Below are 17,996 nucleotides of genomic sequence, written 5' to 3'. Positions count from 1 at the left end.
GCTGGAAATCTCACAGAAAAGATTCAGAAGTGTCAGGATTCTTAGTACACATGACGTCCAGGCTGGAGGTCATGTGTATTCATTATCAGGACACTTGTGTATGTGGCTGCACATCGTTCTAGTAAGAACACTATGTGCTGTGTAAATGAATGGAGAGGTGTAAATGAATGGAGAGGAGTGCATGATGCTGATTGGTCACTGATTCGTCAGCATCATACACTTCTATTCACAACGCCCAGTTAGTAAAACAAGTAAACACGCCCAGTTAAAAACACAATACACGCCCAGTTGGACATACGAAAAAAAAACACGCCCAGTTGTCCATTTCAAAGCTCATTTGCATATATATAAAATAGCTCATAACTTGGCCAAAAATGAACGTTTTTAAAAAAAACAAAAAACTTTACTGTTATCTACATTGCAGCGCCGATCACATGCAATAGGAGATAGGGATTTGAGAATCTGGTGACAGAGCCTCTTTAAGGATAGGCCTTCAATATCAAATCAGTGCGGCTCCATCTTTTGGCACCAAGGTCGATCAGGTGCTTGTGCGAGTGGTGCAGCCTCTTCAATGTTTACATTGGGTTACAGGCTGTTTGTACTCGAATGGGACAAAGCTGAAATACCTTGCACAGCCGCTATGAAAGTTAGTATGTGCAAGTACAATAAGCCTGATACCCGATGTAAACAATTTGGAGGCTGCAGTGATTGCACAAGCCCCACAGCCCCATCAAAAGGCTTATCGGCAGGGATGCCAATAAATGGACCCCCACTGATCTAATATTAATGACGTATCCTAAGGATACACCATACATTTTTAAATCCTGTATAATCCCTTTAAAGTATAAAAATTACAAAAATGCTATGAAAAAACAAATATACCTTTCGGGGGAAACAGATTTAAATGGCTGACTTGCATGTATCTAGGCAATAACAGGGATGAAATATTGCAAAGATGCATCATCATGTAGCAATATAAAGTGGACCATCCGCTTGTGTACAATATCTGCAATAGAAAAAAAGAAAACATTAAACAGCAAGACTACGCATATGAGTTCTTTTCTATCGTGGAAAAAAAAAAAGACACCAACGTTGAATTTTATTTATCAAAGCTGTGGTAAAGAGTAAACAGGAAGTAATAGACTTCTGGTTCCTAAAAAGCATATACTCTTGTTATCTCCTGAGTTGTTATATAGTCCCCAAGGCTTTTATCTGATCATCTGAACATACTGGCTCATGAAGTTCAATTATTTGCTGCAGAAATTTGTATGTCATCGGATAGAACAGTTTATTTTAGGATGCCTGTGAAATTCTTTAGGAAAAGGGAAATAGCTAGTGCACACTGTATGCAATTGAGGGAACATGAGCTAACTTTCTTAGAGGACTCATGTGAGGGCATCTTTCTCCTGCTCACACAGTGGAGCAGGCAGAAGGAGCACTCATGGCCAGTTAGAAGTGCGAAAAAGACTCATGTGCCCCTATGTGCATTTGACGCACATTGTAACACAGAGTTCTCCAGAGTAGAAGCCACTGTTTGAAGTAGGAATGCACGATGCATCGAAACTTCGATACTGTGCTTCTACAAACGGTTCGATACCGTTATTTCATGTATTTCGATACTAAGCTGTGCGGCCGCACAGCTAAGTATAGTAACACATGAATGTATGAGAGCAGGGCTGCGGCTGTGTAATACATGTGTAACACAGCCATTGCCCTGCTCCTGAGTCCTGACAAGTGCACACCGTCAGGATGATGCGATCAGTGCTGCACTAATGAGCGGCGGCACTGAAGACAGAACATGGTGGGCGCACTACAAAACACCACAATGTTCTGTCTTCAGTGCCTGAACCGCTGCACATTAGTGCAGCGCCGGCCGCATTACCTCATGCTGACCGCGCACGCACTTATTGTCAGGAGCGGGGCATTGACTGTATTACACAGCCGCAGCCCCGCTCTAGAACGGCGGAGATCAGAAAAACCTCTAATCTCCGCCGCTATTCCCCTCAATGCTGCGATCAAAGCTGACCACAGCATTCAAGAGGAAGTCCTGTGACGCGATTGAGGGACATACAATATATGGGCAGACAGCCCAGGGTCCATTGAAGGACCCCGAGGGCTGTCTTACCATATTTCCGGTTGTTAATGCATACTTAGGTATGTCCTAACAACTTCCTGTGTACTATCAGTACACAGGCTAATGTACTGGCATATAGATATGTGCCAGTACATTAAAGTTTAAAAATAAAGTAAAAACATAAAGTAATATTACATTACTACACATACACCTTTTTTACAATAAACATTAAAATAAGTCTCAATACATAAAATATTCACATATTGGGTATTGGCGCGGCCGTAATAACCTTCACAACAATTTTTTGCATAATTTATGATGTGTACGCTGTAAAAAAATAAAATAAAAACTCCTTTCTTTCACTTATTACTGTGGGGCACGAGGTGTGATGAATTTAACCTCCATGTGCCTCACATTAATAGTAATTAACCCCATCATGTACCTTACACATTAACCCATTATGACTGAGAAACATGACGGGATTACTATTAATGTAAGGCACATTCAAAATTCATCATACCTCGCGCCTCACATCAGAAAACTGAAGAACTTTTTTTTTTATTACTGTTGGCAAAGTATCGTTTTGGTATCAAAATCGCAATAATAAACGAAGTATCGGTATCGAAGTCCAAATTCTGGTAACGTGACATCCTTAGTTTGAAGTACGCTCTGGCTAAAAAATAAGAAGGATGAGCTGCAGTACCAGAAGAAGTGTTGTATCCAGTAAGGCTAACATATACTACACATGCCACCAATTTTTAGTCCTCAATTCAACCTTAGAAAACAGTCCTATGTCCTTTATACTTCAAGGTTTTTTTTTTACCCTTTGGGATAACGTCCTAAGTACAGTGTGACCAAATGAAGACAAGTTGTTGGATTTCTTGGTCCATCTTTACCTCACACCATGAAATGCCCTACCAGTTAGGGCAAAATGGATTTTCATTAAAGTTTTCTTTTACTTATAATCTGTTATTTTGTTATGCAAGTTGGACTGCACATTAACCCCTAGGCGCACCACGACACAACTGTACATCCTGGTGGCCGTACAGTTACTGCACAGTTCCCAGTGCACACTGTCGACGACATTGTGCACCGAGAACCGGGAGGCCAGCTGTCCACGACAGCTGACACTCCACCGTTGCCGTTCAGCAGCTCATTGCCACTGATTTTGGCAATTAACCCCTTAAATGTGGCGATCGATTGCAATCGCCACATTTTAGGGGTTTCTAGCACATCGGTAGACCTCACAATGAAATCGCGAGGTTTGCTGATGGCTAGCATGGCGACCGGAGGCCAAACAATGGCCTCCGTGTCTGCCATGTACGGAAGCCTATCAGGACCAGCCTCTTGATAGGCTTCATGTTAGAGTGACAGGAAGTCACTGTGTCGTTCCAGATGCACACTTTTGGTGACAGTGTGCATCAGGAAAATGGGAGGTCAGCTGTCCATGTCAGCTGACATTCTACTGTCGCCGATCAGGGGCTCATCGCCGCTGATTTTGAAAATTAACCCCTTAAATGCGGTGATCGACAGTGATCGCTGCATTTAGGTGGTTTGTAGCACATAGGCAATTATGGGAGTTGCCGATGGTTGTGATGGCATCCGAAGGCCAGACAACGGCCTCCGGGTCTGCCATGTATGGAAGCCTATGAGGACCAGCCTCTGGATGGTCCTCACAGACTTACTGTCAGAGTGACTGTGACGTCACACTGACAGTTGGAATACATTACACTACTAGGTAGTGTAATGTAGTCTAGCAGCGATCAGTGCTGCAGGTAAAAAAAATTAAAAAATAAAAATAAAAATTAAAGAAAGTTAAGAGAAATGTTTTACAAAAGTGTAAAAATAAGTTGTTTTTTTTTCCCTATAATGTCTTTTATTATAGGAAAAAAATTAAAACGTTAAAAACACAGTACACATATTTGGTATCACTGCGTTCTTAACGGCCCAAACTATAAAACTATAATGTTATTTTTCCAGCACGGTGAACACCGAAAAAACAAATAAACGAAAAACAATCCCAGAATCACTATTTTTTGGTCACCACCCCCTCCCACAATACAGAATAAAAAGTGATCAAAGTCGAATGTACCCCAAAATAGTACCAATAAGAACTACAACCCGTCGCGCAAAAATAGAGTCCTTACACAGCTTTTTTGACAAACAAATGAAAAAGTTATGGCTTTCAGAATATGGTGACAGAAAATGTATTTTATAAAACAAGTGATTTTATTGTGCAAACGCTGCAAAACAGAACAGTCAATTATAGCGCATAATGAATGCCGTAAGAAATAAAGAACTTAAAACGCCAAAATCACTGTTTTTTGGTCACCTTCGCTCTAAATAAAATGTAATAAAGTGATCATAAAGTTATATGTACAAAAAAACTGGTACGAATAAAAACTACAGCTTGTCCCGCCAAAAATAAGGCTTCACAGCGCTCAATCGACCAAAAAAGAAAAACAAAGTTATAGCTCTCATAATGTGTTGATACAAAAAATTTTTTTTTTAACAAATTGTTTTTTCTTTGTAAAAGTAGTAAAATATTAAAAAAAACGACATACATTTGGTATCACCGTAATCTTATTGACCCGCAGAATAAAGTTAAGTTGTCTTTTTTAACACACGGCGAAAGCGCTAAAAACGAAACCCAAAATACAATGTAGGAATCAGTTTTTTCCAATTTCACCCCGCAAAATTAGTTTATTTTCGGTTTCCCAGTACATTTTATGGTACTTTAAATAGTGTCAATTGAAACTACAACTCTTCCCGCAAAAAAAAAGGTCTCACACCACTCTATTAATGGAAAAATAAAAAAAGTTATGGCGGCTGGAAAGGGCTGAGTAAAAAACAAAAATGGAAAAGCAAGAAAGGATCAGTCCTGCAAAGGTTAATTAATTTCTAATTAAAAAAAAACAATTATTACCACATGTGGGGTATTGTCATACTCGGGAGAGATTGCGTTACAAATGTTAGAGTGCTTTTTCTCCTGTATCCCTTGATATTGATTTTCACGGCCTAATTCCACTAAATTCTGCAAAAAACCTGTGTGATCAAAATGCTAACTATACCCTTAGAAAAATTTCTTGAGGGGTGTAGTTTCCCAAATGGGCTCACATTTGGGGTGTTTCCACAGTTTTGGTCCCTCCAGTGCATTGCAAATGCAACATGGCACAGAAAACCAATCCAGCAAAATCTGCGCTCCAAAAGGCGCTCTTTTCCTTCTGAGCGCTGCTGTGGGTCCAAACAGCAGTTTATTACCACATATGGGGTATTTCCGTAACCGGGAGAAGATGCTTTACACATGTTGGGGTGCATTTTCTTCTTTATTCCTTGTAAATATTACAAATTTCTATGCTTTCTCAGAAAAAAAGTACATTTTCATTTTCACAGAATAACTCCAATAAATATATAAAATTAACTGTGGAGTCAAAATGCTATCTATACCCCTAGATAAATTCCTTGAGGGGTTTTCAAAATGGGGTCACTTTTGGAGAGTTTCCACTGTTTTGGCACCACAAGACCTCTTCAAACCTGACATGGTGCCTAAAATATATATAAAAAAAAAAGAAAAAAAAGAAGGGCACAAAATCCACTAGGTGCTCCTTTGCTTCTGAGACATTAGGACACTAGGGCCACATGTGGGATATTTCTAAAAACTGCAGAATCTGGGCAATAAATATTGATTGTGGTTCTCTGGTAAAACATTCTGTGTTACAGAAAAAAAATTTATTACAAATGAATTTCGGCAACAAAAAAAAAAATATTTGTAAATTTCCCCTCTACATTTCTTTATTTCCTGTGAAAAGCCTAAAGGGTGAAGAAACTTTCTGAATGCTGGTTTGAATACTTTGAGGGGTGCAGTTTTTAAAATGGGGTGATTTATTGGGGGATTCTAATATACAAGGCCCTCAAAACCACTTCAGAACTAAACTGGTACCTGTAAAAATAGCCTTTTGAAATTGTCTTGAAAACGTGAGAAATTGCTGCTAAAGTTCTAAACCTTGTAACGACCTAGAAAAATAAAAGGACGTCCGAAAAATTATGCAAACATAAAAGTAGACATATGGGAAATGTTAACTAGTGACTATTTTGTGTGGTATTACCATCTGTTTTACAAGCAGATACATTTACATTTAGAAAGATGCACATTTTTTTACATTTTCTCTATATTTTTGTGTTTTTCACTAATAAATATTGAATTTAATCGACCAAGTTTTTCCACTAACAAAGTACAATATGTCACGAGAAAATCTCAGAATCGCTTGGATAGGTAAAATCATTCCCAAGTTACTACCACATAAAGTGACATGTCAGATTTTTAAAAATGGGCTGTGCCACAAGGCCAAAACATGCTACAAACTAAAGGGGTTAAACAGGACCTGCCATGTTTTTTTATTTTAAACCACATTTCCTTATTCCCAGCATCCTCTCAATTCCAGCATTGTAATTTGAATTTTTTTTGGCCCTCCCGTTGACCTGCTACGACTCCAGTGCCTAATATGCTAATTTTCAGTGAAGGTGCAGAGAGGAGGAGACGTCATCTCTCCTCCTGCATCACTGTGGCGCTGTCCAATCAAAGCGGACAGCCTTACAGTGATGCAGACAATGGGAGGGCCAAAAAACAAAAAATTACAGCGATGGAAACGACAGGACGCCAGGAATAAGTGGAGGTATGTGGGATTTTAAAAAAAATAAAAAAACATGACAGGTCCTCTTTAATTTCAGACTGCAAGTGTTTCTAAGATCTTCCTTTTTCTGCATTAGTTTGTCTAGCTCCAGATGTAAAGTGCTGCGTAATATGTTGGCGCTATATAAATAAAGATTATTATTATTAGATCTGCTGCTATTTTGCCTTTTAAGAATATTCAGCTTTTACTAGTGATCCCTGAATTACAAGCATATTTACCATTCATATAGATATTATGTATACAAATTTTACTTATGATAACTATAAACCACACAAATATTACACAAAAAAGAAAAAAAAAAATCTTTGAACTAATTTTTTAATAAAACAATGTTTAACCGCTTCAGGACTGAGCCTGTTTTGGCCTGGAGGACGAAGCAGATTTGTTCAAATCCAAAATGTTAGTTTATGTGGTAATAACTTGGGAAAGCTTTTACCTATCTGAGTGATTCTGAGATTGTTTTCTTGTGACACATTGTACATTATGATAGAGGAAAAATTTGGTCGATCAGTTCAGTATTTATTTGTGAAAAATTTGTAAAAATGTGCATTTCTCTAAATTTAAATGTATATGCTTGTAAAACAGATAATAATACCACACAAAATAGTTACTAGTTCACATTTCCCATGTCTACTTTAGGTTTGCATCGTTTTTTGAACATCCTTTTATTTTTCTAGGACATTTAAAAAGCTTAGAACTTTAGCAGCAATTTCTCACATTTTGGAGAAAATGTCAAAAAGCTTTTTTTTTTTTACGGACCAGTTCAGTTCTAAAGTCACTTTGAGGGCCTTATATATTAGAAAGACCTAATAAATCAACCCATTTTAAAAACTGCACCCCTCAAAGTATTCAAAACCGCATTCAGAAATTCATTTGTAATAGATTTTTTTCTGTAACACAGAAGGTTTTACCAGAGAAACAGAACTCAATATTTCTTGCCCAGATTCTACAGTTTTTAGAAATATCCCACATGTGGCCCTAGTGTGCTAATGGACTGAAACACAGTCCTCAGAAGCAAAAGGAGCACCTAGTTGATTTTGGGGCCTCCTTTTAAATTAGAATATATTTTAGGAACCATGTCAGGTTTGAAGAGGTCTTGCAGTGCCAAAACAGTGGAAACCCCCCAAAAGTGACCCCATTTTGGAAACTACACTCCAAAAATTTTTATCTTGGTGTATATTTAGCATTTTGACCCTGTAGGTTTTTTATTCATTTGAATAAGTCTGTGAAAATGAAAATCTACTTTTTTTTCTGAAAAAACAGACAGTATTAATTTTTACAAGGAATAAAGGAGATAAAGCCCCTCATCATTCGTAAAGCAAATTCTCCTGTTTACGGCAATACCATATTATGTGGTTATTACAGTGCTGTTTGAACACACATGGGAAGGAGCGCTATTTGGCTTTTGGAGCTCAAATTTTGATGGAATGGTTTTCGGGTGTCATGTTGCATTTGCAAAGCACCTGAGAGACCAAAACAGCTGAAACACCCCAAAAGTTGAAGCACTTGGGAAACTACACCCCTTAAGTAATCTATCTGGGGTATAGTGAGCATTTGGACCCCACAGGTCTTTTGTAGAATGTATTAGAATTATTGGGCAGTGAAAATAAATATAACTTTTTTTTTCCACTAAAATTTTGCATTTTTTCAGTTTCACAAAGGATAAAGGAGAAAAAGCACCCCAACATTTGTAAATCAATTTCTCCCGAGCACGGCACTACCCTACAAGTTGTCATAAATGTTTTTGATTAGAAATAAATTAACCCTTTCAGAACTGATCAATTTTTTGCTTTTAACTTTAGTTTTTCACTCCCTGCCTTCCAAGAGCCATAACTTTTTTTCTTTTTCTGTCAATAGAGTGGTGTGAGGGCTTATTTGTACTGGTTGACTGGAAAAAAAAAATCTGAAATAGGAAAAAAACTGCGATCCCGCCATGATTTTTTGGGTTTCGTTTTTACAGCATTCACCGTGCGGTAAAAACCTCAACTTAAATTTATTCTGCGGCTCAATACAAATACGGTGATACCAAATATATATGGTTTTTTTAAAAATATATTTTACTACTTTTACAAAGAAATAACTATTGTAATGTCCGTGGTCGCTGACCACGGACTCCTTCCATCCAGTCGATGACCTTCTCTCAAGAGATGTCTGCACATACGGCCGTCCTGCTCCGCAGTGACCACCAGGGTGCGCTCGCGAGCTCAGTCCAAACTTAAGAAGCCAGAGCGCACGCATGTTAGAGATTGAGCGAATTGCTCCCAGAGCACCCTGGGCTATAAGAAGGTCCCAGCCCCATACTCCCACACCTGAGCGTTGTTGTCGAATTCCAAGTTTATCTTGCAAATGGTCCACTAGTGTTTCCTGCTCCCAGTGTTCCCTATTTCTGTATCCTGATCTGTTGCCGTGCTGTGCTGTATACCACTCCTGTCCTGCTTCTCCACGCCTGACGTCTACATGCTGCCTAGTCCCAACCAAGCCTGCCTTGCTACTGTCCGAGCTGCCACAGGTACCCTATATGAACTATAGACTCTGACCTGCACCCTGTTGGCCAGCTGCCATACCGCCAAGGCGGTACGGCCCAGTGGGTCCACGAACCCTACGTGACAACTATATTAACTAATTTGTTTCTCCCCATTCCGAGAGCCATAACTTTTTTATTTTTTGGTCGATTGAGAGGTGTGAGGGCTTACATTTTGCGGGACAAGCTGTCGTTTTTATTGGTACCATTTTTGATACATACAAGTTTTTGATCACTTTTTATTGACTTTTTTTTTTTTTTTTAGCTAAGGTGACCACAAAGAAAGATTTGGACGTTTTAAATTCTTTATTTTCGACGGCGTTCACAGTGTGAGTTAAATAATGGTACATTGTTATAGTTAGAACATTTACGGACGCAGCGATAAAAATGTAATTTCTTTTTTACATTACTTTAGAGGAAAAATTGGAAAAAGTTTTTTTTTTTGGACTTGAAATATTTATTTATTTTCCACTACTAATAACTAACTTTTTTTTTTTTACACATTTTATTAGTCCCCCTAGGGACTGCAGTATACTGTCATTTTTACAGGCTTCTGTAACTGTGCGATCACTGTCTTGTCCATTAGTCCCGGGTGTCAGCTGTAATAAGTCAGCTGTGTATGGAGCGGGCTAGGCGCGTGAAACGGGTCAGATTTTCATGGCTGTTTTGCAGCAATGTGTCTCAAAATTTGAATCCGTTTCCCGGCCGTCTGACTGCTTTTAACCGCCATTTGCCTTCAGTTTTTCATAGATGTTAATAAAATGGATGTCCCAGCCACCTGAAATCACCACAGTGCCGATGTAGATAGTGATGCATTGAAACACTGTAGATCGTGCCACTGCCTATATAGTGCCCACTGTAAATAGTGCCACAGTTCCCACAGTACATAGTGCCATCTAGATAGCACTACAGTATCCCCTGTAGGTAGTGCCCATATAATGCCAGTGCCCATGTAGATCGTCCACAGCCCCTTTATATAGCACCCCCTGTAGATAGAACCACCCCCTGCAGATTACGACACTCCCCACTGCAGATAGCGCCACCCACTTCCTATAGATAGCACCACTGTAGCTCCCTGTAGGAGCAGAATCCCTCTGCTAGACGCAGCCCCGGATGCCTCTGTCCATATAAGAACAGTGGCATCAGGGGTTAACTCTAAAAGCAGAATCTCCTGCCAAAGTGCTCTGGCCAGGGATTCCGCCCCAGGAGTATCCCCTGACGTCACTGACGCCAGGGGCTTTTCCAGTAGCGGAATCCTTGGCCAGAGTGTCGGCCGGGGATTCTGCTCCTAGAGAGAGCCCCTGTCCAAATGGAGGGTGACGTCAGGGGCACTCTCTAAAAGCGGAATCCCTGGCCAGTGCGATCCGGCAATGGGGATTCCACTCCTAGAGGGAGTTTAGTTGGAGCTATCTGTAGTGCGGGGGGGGGGGAGGGGTGCCATCTACAGTTTGGGTGCTGCTATCTGCAGGGGGGGGGGAGGAGTGGCACTATCTACAGCGGTGATGGAGACGTCGGGGGCTCCCTCTAGGTGTGGAATCCCCGGACAGATTCGGCTCCTAAAGGGATCTTAGGTGGATATATCTACAGGGCATTGTGTGTGCCGCTATCTACAGTGGGGGGTGTATTTTGAGGCTCTCAAAACTCTGGCAGACATGAGTGCAGTACTGCTCACACTGAAGCAGCACCACACTCATTAAACCCTGTTCCAGGCTGCCGTTTATATACGTGATAACTGCACGGGGCATCGGCAGTTGGAACGTATATAGCCGTATGGTAGTTGTAAATGCCTTTTTTACTTTTTGAGATACAGCTTCTATGTATTCTGTATACATATAAAAAGTATCTTGCCACCAAAGTCGATTCCGGCAGGTCAGCTGGACTGACAACTCAGTTGAAAACTGGTCCTGCGTCTCTAACGGAGGATCCAGCTAGTAATGATCACATCTAAGTTCATGATCAAATGTAAACAGAGAGCCGCTCCCACACTGGTGAACTTGAGCAGCTCATATATTACATAAACAGCGTTTTATTTGTATGGCAGCCATGTAATACTAAATTAATAAATAAATATAACGGTTGCAGGGGAAATGCCTGGAAAGCTGAGGCTTCCCTCGGCAAAATCAGCTGTTTGCCAGGACATCCCTGTACACCTTGATGCGAGGGTTGAAATACGGAACGGGCTCACAGCAGGGCTGGCCAATTAAATGCAAAGAAAACGAAAACTAAATTTAGTGCAATTAATCGACGTCATCTTGCGAATTTCGGCATTGTAATTTATATTTTCCCGGTTTAAACTGTATCTGCATCTTCAGGATGCAGATACAGTTGAATCCAATGGAAGAGTAGGGGACCTGCTCTACCATTCACTATGTATCGCCGGATACAAGGCAGTAAAGTCCTCACGCCTGTCTGCGCTATGCTGCACAGATCAGAGGAATCTCCTCCACTCGTTGTTGGAACGGGGCTAGGTGAGTGTATATTATTATTTTTATCAGGCACTATTGGGGATGTATGGGTGAAGTTATACCGTGTGAGGGCAGATATAGGGGCATTATACTGTGTGGAGCGTAGTTATTGGGGGCATTGTAATGTGTGGAGTGCAGCAATAGGGGCATTATGATGTGTGAGAGCAGCTATGGGGAATTATACTGTGTGGGGAGTGTAGCGTCCATGGCCCATCGGGGTTACTCACCTCCCGACGCCCGCAGCTATGGATTCGTGAATGCTGGTCCCCCATCTCACTTCCGTTCCGTTCTGCTGTGTCCCGTAGGAAATCATCATCATCAACTGCCATGATTTCCTGGTCTATAGAAGGCCCCAGGCCTTCTGAACTTGCCTGAGCGTTGTTAGTTTATCCCAGTCGGTCTTGCAAATGGTCCCTTAATGTTTCCCGTTCCAGTTGTTACCCATGCCCTGTTACCTGTTCCTGTATCCCGTACTGTTCTTGTTCCTGTGCCTATCAGTGTTGGAGTCGTGTCTACTGCACCTGCTGTCTTCTGCCACGTCCAGTGTCTTCTGCCACGTCCAGTGTCTTCTGCCACGTCGGATACTGCCCGCCACGTCTGGTGCTAAATGCTGCACCGGCCTCCATCCGTGCTGAAGCCACAGCCACCATCTGGACTAGTTCAGGTACCCAAGTGTTACTATCTACTATTGACTTTCATATAGATTGTGACCTGGTCAGCTGCCTCTCCGAAACGGCGGAGCGGCCTAGTGCGTCCACATACCCTGTGACCGTGACAGGGAGCACTATGGGGGGTAATATACTGTGTGAGGGAGTGCCAGGGGGTATATTATATATAGTAAGATATATCAGGCTCAGGGAATAAATATTAAATCAATGGCGTAGCATGCAAAAAGGGTGTGGCCTAAATAATCATTCACTAATCGTAATCGAGGTAACTTGTTCAATTAATAGCGATTTTGATTTAGGCCACAATCGCCCAGCCCTTGCTCACAGCCTGAGTGCACGGCACCAGAGGCTACATTTGATTCTGCAGCAGCATCGGCGTTTGCAGGTAAGTCAATGTAGCTACTTACCTGCATACGCTGATGCTGCTGAAGAATCAACTGTAGCCTCTGGTGCCGATGTGTCCTCGCTCGTCCGACACGATGCAGGACCTGGGGCAGGAAGTGAGTGACGTCACAGCGTGATCTCTCGAGAACACGCTGTGTGTCTGTGCACAGCCAGAAGCTGGGTGTTAACGAAGAGAAGTGGATGATGCTGATTCGTCAGCATCATACACTTCTATTCACAACGCCCAGCTAGTAAAAGAAGTAAAAACGCCCAGATGTACATACACAATACACGCCCACTTGTACATAACTTTAAACACGCCCAGTTGTACTTTAGAAAGCCTCATTTGCATAAATATAAAAATGGTCATAACTTGGCCAAAAATTCTCGTTTTTAAAAAAACTAAACGTTACTCTTATCTACATTGCAGCGCCGATCTGCTGCAATAGGAGATAGGGGTTGCAAAATCTGGTGACAGAGCCTCTTTAACTGTTGCTATCCCAGTATCAAAAATGGGTTACCCTTTAAATACTTTTCCTTCTTAATATAAGAAAAAACTGTAATAGTAATAAAATTGCATGTTACAAAATGAATTGCTTAAACAAATAAACAAATAAACAATTAACTCCTTACCTATTTAGCCACTTTTGAGCTTCCTGACAGAGCCTCATTTTTCAAATCGGACAGGTTTCACTTTATTTGGTAACGCCGGAATGCTTTCACCTATCCAAGCGATTCTGAGATTGTTTTCTCGTGACACATTGGACTTTGTTACTGGCAAAATTAGCTTGATACGTTCAGTATTTAATTGTGAAAACCACAAAATTTTTGCGAAAAATTGCAAAAATTTGTATTCTTCTCAATTTAAATGTATCTGCTTGTAAGACAGTCAATTATACCACACAAAATTGTTGCTAATTAACATCCCCCATATGTCTACTTTAGTTTGGCATTGTCTTTTATTTTTCTTGGACGTTACAATGCTTAGAACTTTAGCAGCAATTTCTCACATTTTCAAGAAAATTTCAAAAGGCTATTTATACAGGGGCCAGGTCAGTTGTGAAGTGGCTTTGAGGGCCTTATATATTAGAAACCCCCAATAAGTCACCCCATTTTAAAAACTGCACCCCTCAAAGTATTCAAAACAGCATTTAGAAAGTTTCTTAACCCTTTAGACGTTTCACAGGAATTAAAACAAAGTAGAGGTGAAATGTAGATTTTTTTTTTTTTTTTTGCAGAAATTTATTTTTAATCCACACAGAAAGTTTTACCAGAAAAATGAAACTCAATATTTTATTGCCCAGATTCTGCAGTTTTGAGAATTATCCCACATGTGGCTCTAGTGCGCTAACGGACTAAAACACAGGCCTCAGAAGCAAAGGAGCACCTAGTGGATTTTGGGGCCTTATTTTTATTAGAATATATTTTAGGCACCATGTCAGGTTTGAAGAGGTCTTGTGGGGCCAAAACAGTGGAAATCCCCCAAAAGTGACCCCATTTGGGAAACTACACACCTCAAGGAAATTATCTAGGGGTATAGTGAGCATTTTGACTGCACAGATTTTTGACAGAAATTATTGGAAATAGGCCGTGAAAATTAAAATCTACATTTTTTCATAGAAAATCTAGGCTTAGCTAGTTTTTTTCGTCATTTCCACAAAGACTAAAGGAGAAAAAGCACCACCTAATTTGTAAAGTAGTTTCTCCCGAGTAAAACAATACCCAACATATGGTCATAAACGGCTGTTTGGACACACGGTAGGACTTAGATAGGATGGAGAGCCATTTGGCTTTTGGAGCTCAAATTTAGCAGGAACGGTTTGCAGAGCCCATGTCACATTTTCAAAGCCCCTGAGGGGACAAAACAGTGGAAACCCCCTACAAGTGACCCCATTTTGGAAACTACACCCATTGAGTTAATTATCTAGGGGTACAGTGAGCGTTTTGACCCCACAGGTTTTTTGCAGAAATTATTGCAAGTAGGCCCTGAAAATAAAAATCTACATTTTTTCAAAGAAAATGTAGGTTTAGCTAATTTGTTTTCATTTCCACAAGGACTAAAGGAGAGAAAGCACCGCAAAATTTGTAGCGCAATTTCTACCGAGTAAAACAATACCCCACATGTGGTCATAAACGGCTGTTTGGACACACGGCACTGCTTAGAAGGGAAAGAGCGCTATTTGGCTTTTGGAGATCACATTTAGCAGGAATGGTTTGCGGAGGCCATGTCGCATTTCCAAAGCCCCTGAGGGGACAAAACAATGAAAACGCCCAAAAAGGAACTCCATTTAGGAAACTACACACCTTGAGGAATTCATCCCCTAGGTGTAGTGAGCATTTTGACCCCACAGATGTTTCACAGAATTTATTAGAATTGGGCAGTGAAAATAAAAACAATCCTTTTTCTTCAATAAGACGTAGCTTTAGCTCAAAATGTTTCATTTTCTCAACAAATAAAAGGACAAAAAGAACCCCAACATTTGTTAAGCAATTTCTCCCGAGTACAGCAAAACCCCATATGTGGTCATAAACTGCTGTTTGGGCACACGCCAGGGCTCAGAAGGGAAGGAGCGCCATTTGGAGTGAACATTTTGCTGGATTGGTTTCTGGGCGCCTGTGGGACCAAACCAGTGGAAACCCCGCAGAATTGACCACATTTTGGAAACTACACCCCTCAATGCATTTACCTAGGGGTGTAGTGAGCATGTTAACCCCGCAGGTGTTTTGTAAAAATTTGTGTGCACTCGATGATGCAGAGTGAAATGGGATTTTTTTCCATAGATATGCCAATATGTGGTGCCCAGCTTGTGCCACCTTAACAAGACAACTCTCTAATTGTTATGTTGTGTTTCCCGGTTTTAGAAACACCCTACATGTGACACTAATCTTTTGCCTGGACATTCGAGCAGGCTCAGGAGTGAAAGAGCACCATGCAAAATTGAGGCCTAATTTGGCGATTTACAAAGTATTGGTTCACAATTGCAGAGGCTCTGATGTGAAATAATAAAAAGAAACCCCTGAGTAGTGTCCCCATTTTGGAAACTTCACCCCTCAAGGCATTTATTAAGGGGTGTAGTGAGCATCTTCACACCACAGGTCTTTTCCCTAAACGAATGCGCTGTGGATGGTGCAATTTCAAAATTAATATTTTTTCCCAAGATATGTCATTTCAGTGGCAAATATGTCTTGCCCAGCTTATGCCACTGAAGACACATACCCCAAAAATTGTTAAAAGGGTCTCCTGGGTATGGTGATGCTATATGTGGAAGGAAACTGCTGTTTGGGCACTCTGTAGGGTTCAGAGGGGAGGGAGTACCGTTTGGCTTTTGGAGGGCGGATTTTGCTTGGTAGTAGTTTTGTTTGAGTATTGCTGGTGTTTTCCATTTATAATGTGGGGGTACATGTAAGCTGGGCAGAGTATATCAGGGGCATAGTCAGCTGTTATAATAATGGGGTAAAAAAACAATAAAATAATCCATAGATGTGTGTTACGCTGTGACACAATCCTTTCTGCACAGGCCGGTGTCGCACTGATATATGGCGTCCTTTCTTATGCCCCTTTTGGTCCACACTCCGCACCTTTGCAGTTTGGGGAATTTTGCTGGCAAAGTGTTGTCCTGGTCTAATACGGGCGCTCTCGCTTCCAGCAGATATGTTTGGGCCCTCTCCTTCCTGGTTCCCTAATTTTAGGGCCTTGATAAATCGCCTACTGAAACAGAAGAAATGTTCCCCTCGAGCTGCACAACTGCATATTTTTTTTATTTCCTGACTTATTGGAGCCTTAACTAATTTTATTTTTTCATAGACGTAGTCGTATGAGGGCTTTTTTTTGCGGGACGAGCTGTAGTTATTATTGGTACCATTTTGGGGTACATGCGACTTTTTGATCAACTTTTATCCTATTTTTTGGGAGGCCAGGTAACCAATAAATCCCAATTCTGGAATAGTCGTTTTAGTTATTTTTATACAGCGTTCACCACGCGTTATAAATTACATGTTACCTTTATTCTGCAGGTCAGTCTGATTCCGGCGATACATATTTTATAGCACTTTTTTATGTTTTACAACGTTGTGCACAATAAAATTACTAAAAAGACTGTATTTTTTCTGTCGCCAAGTTGTGGGAACCATAACGTTTTAACATTTTTGTCGACGGAGCTGTATGAGGGCTTGTTTTTGGGACGAGATATAGTTTTTATAGGTACCATTTTTGGATACGTGCGACTTTTTGATCACTTTTCATTCCAATATTTATTGGGAAAAGTGACCAAAAAAATTCTGGTATAGTTTTTACGTTTATTTTACGCTGTTCACCACGTGCAATAAATATTATAATAATTTTATAGTTCAGGCCGTTACGGTTGCGGCGATACCAAATACGTATGCTTTATGATTTTTTTTTTCAATAATAAAGGACTTGATAATGGAACAGAGTGATTGTGTTTTATTTTATAACTTGAAACTTTTATTATGTTTTCAAACTTTTTTTTTTTACACTTTTTTTTCAAGTCCCACTAGGGAACTCGAAGGTCCAACTGTCAGAATTTTTTTTCTAATACATTGCACTACCTACGTAGTGCAATGTATTAGATCTGTCAGTTATTCACTGACAGCAAGCCGATTAGGATTCGCCACCCAGCGGGGCATAATCGGCTTCCGTAATGGCAGAGCAGGAGGCCATTCTGTGTCCTGTTGCCATAGCAGCAGTCGCCAGTCCCGATTGCCTGTCAGGGCAGGCGATCTGCTAGCAACCGCTAAGATACAGCGATCGATTTCGATCGCTGCATCGAAGGGGTTAATGGCAGGGATCGGAGCTAGCTCCGGTTCCTACCGTTACAGGTGGATGTCAGCTGTATCATACAGTTGATCTCCACCGCTGATGACGCCGGATCAGCTCCTGAGCCGGCGACATCTTGCTGGCGGCTACGGAAGCCAATCAGGCTCCGCCGCCGAGCGGGTACTGACAGGCTTCCATGCTAGGCAGACCGGGAGGCCAGTATTAGGCCTCCGGTTGCCATTGCAGCACCGGAACCCCGGCAATTTCATTGCTGGGGTGCCGATGAGCTGCAAACACCTTATATGTAGTGATCGCTGTTGACTGCTGCATTTAAGGGGTTAATGGCGGGGATCTAAGCTAATTTCGGTCCACGCCATTACAGCCGGATGTCAGCAGCAATACACTGCGGACATCCG

The 17,996-nt window shown here is 41.0% G+C and overlaps 1 protein-coding gene across 9 annotated transcripts in view; it reads right to left on the bottom strand.

Annotated features, from left to right (window-relative positions):
* Positions 1 to 442: 442 nt before the first annotated feature.
* Positions 443 to 17,996, bottom strand: part of HUS1 (HUS1 checkpoint clamp component) — a 353,679-nt gene continuing 336,125 nt past the window's right edge. For 7 of the 9 annotated variants that reach the window (XM_075827015.1, XM_075827018.1, XM_075827020.1 and 4 more), the window contains one exon: positions 444 to 1,006. In XM_075827015.1, coding sequence (XP_075683130.1) covers positions 924 to 1,006 — 83 coding nt within the window. In that variant the 3' untranslated portion in view covers positions 444 to 923. Of the gene's footprint in view, positions 1,007 to 17,996 lie in introns of all 9 variants that reach the window. The other 2 variants (XM_075827017.1, XM_075827021.1) reach the window with 1 other exon arrangement.

This window comes from Rhinoderma darwinii, chromosome 5 (assembly GCF_050947455.1).
Source record: "Rhinoderma darwinii isolate aRhiDar2 chromosome 5, aRhiDar2.hap1, whole genome shotgun sequence".
Classification (NCBI taxonomy): domain Eukaryota; kingdom Metazoa; phylum Chordata; class Amphibia; order Anura; family Rhinodermatidae; genus Rhinoderma; species Rhinoderma darwinii.
The sequence above is the reverse complement of the archived record's forward strand: the minus strand, read 5'-3'. Positions and strand labels throughout refer to the sequence as shown.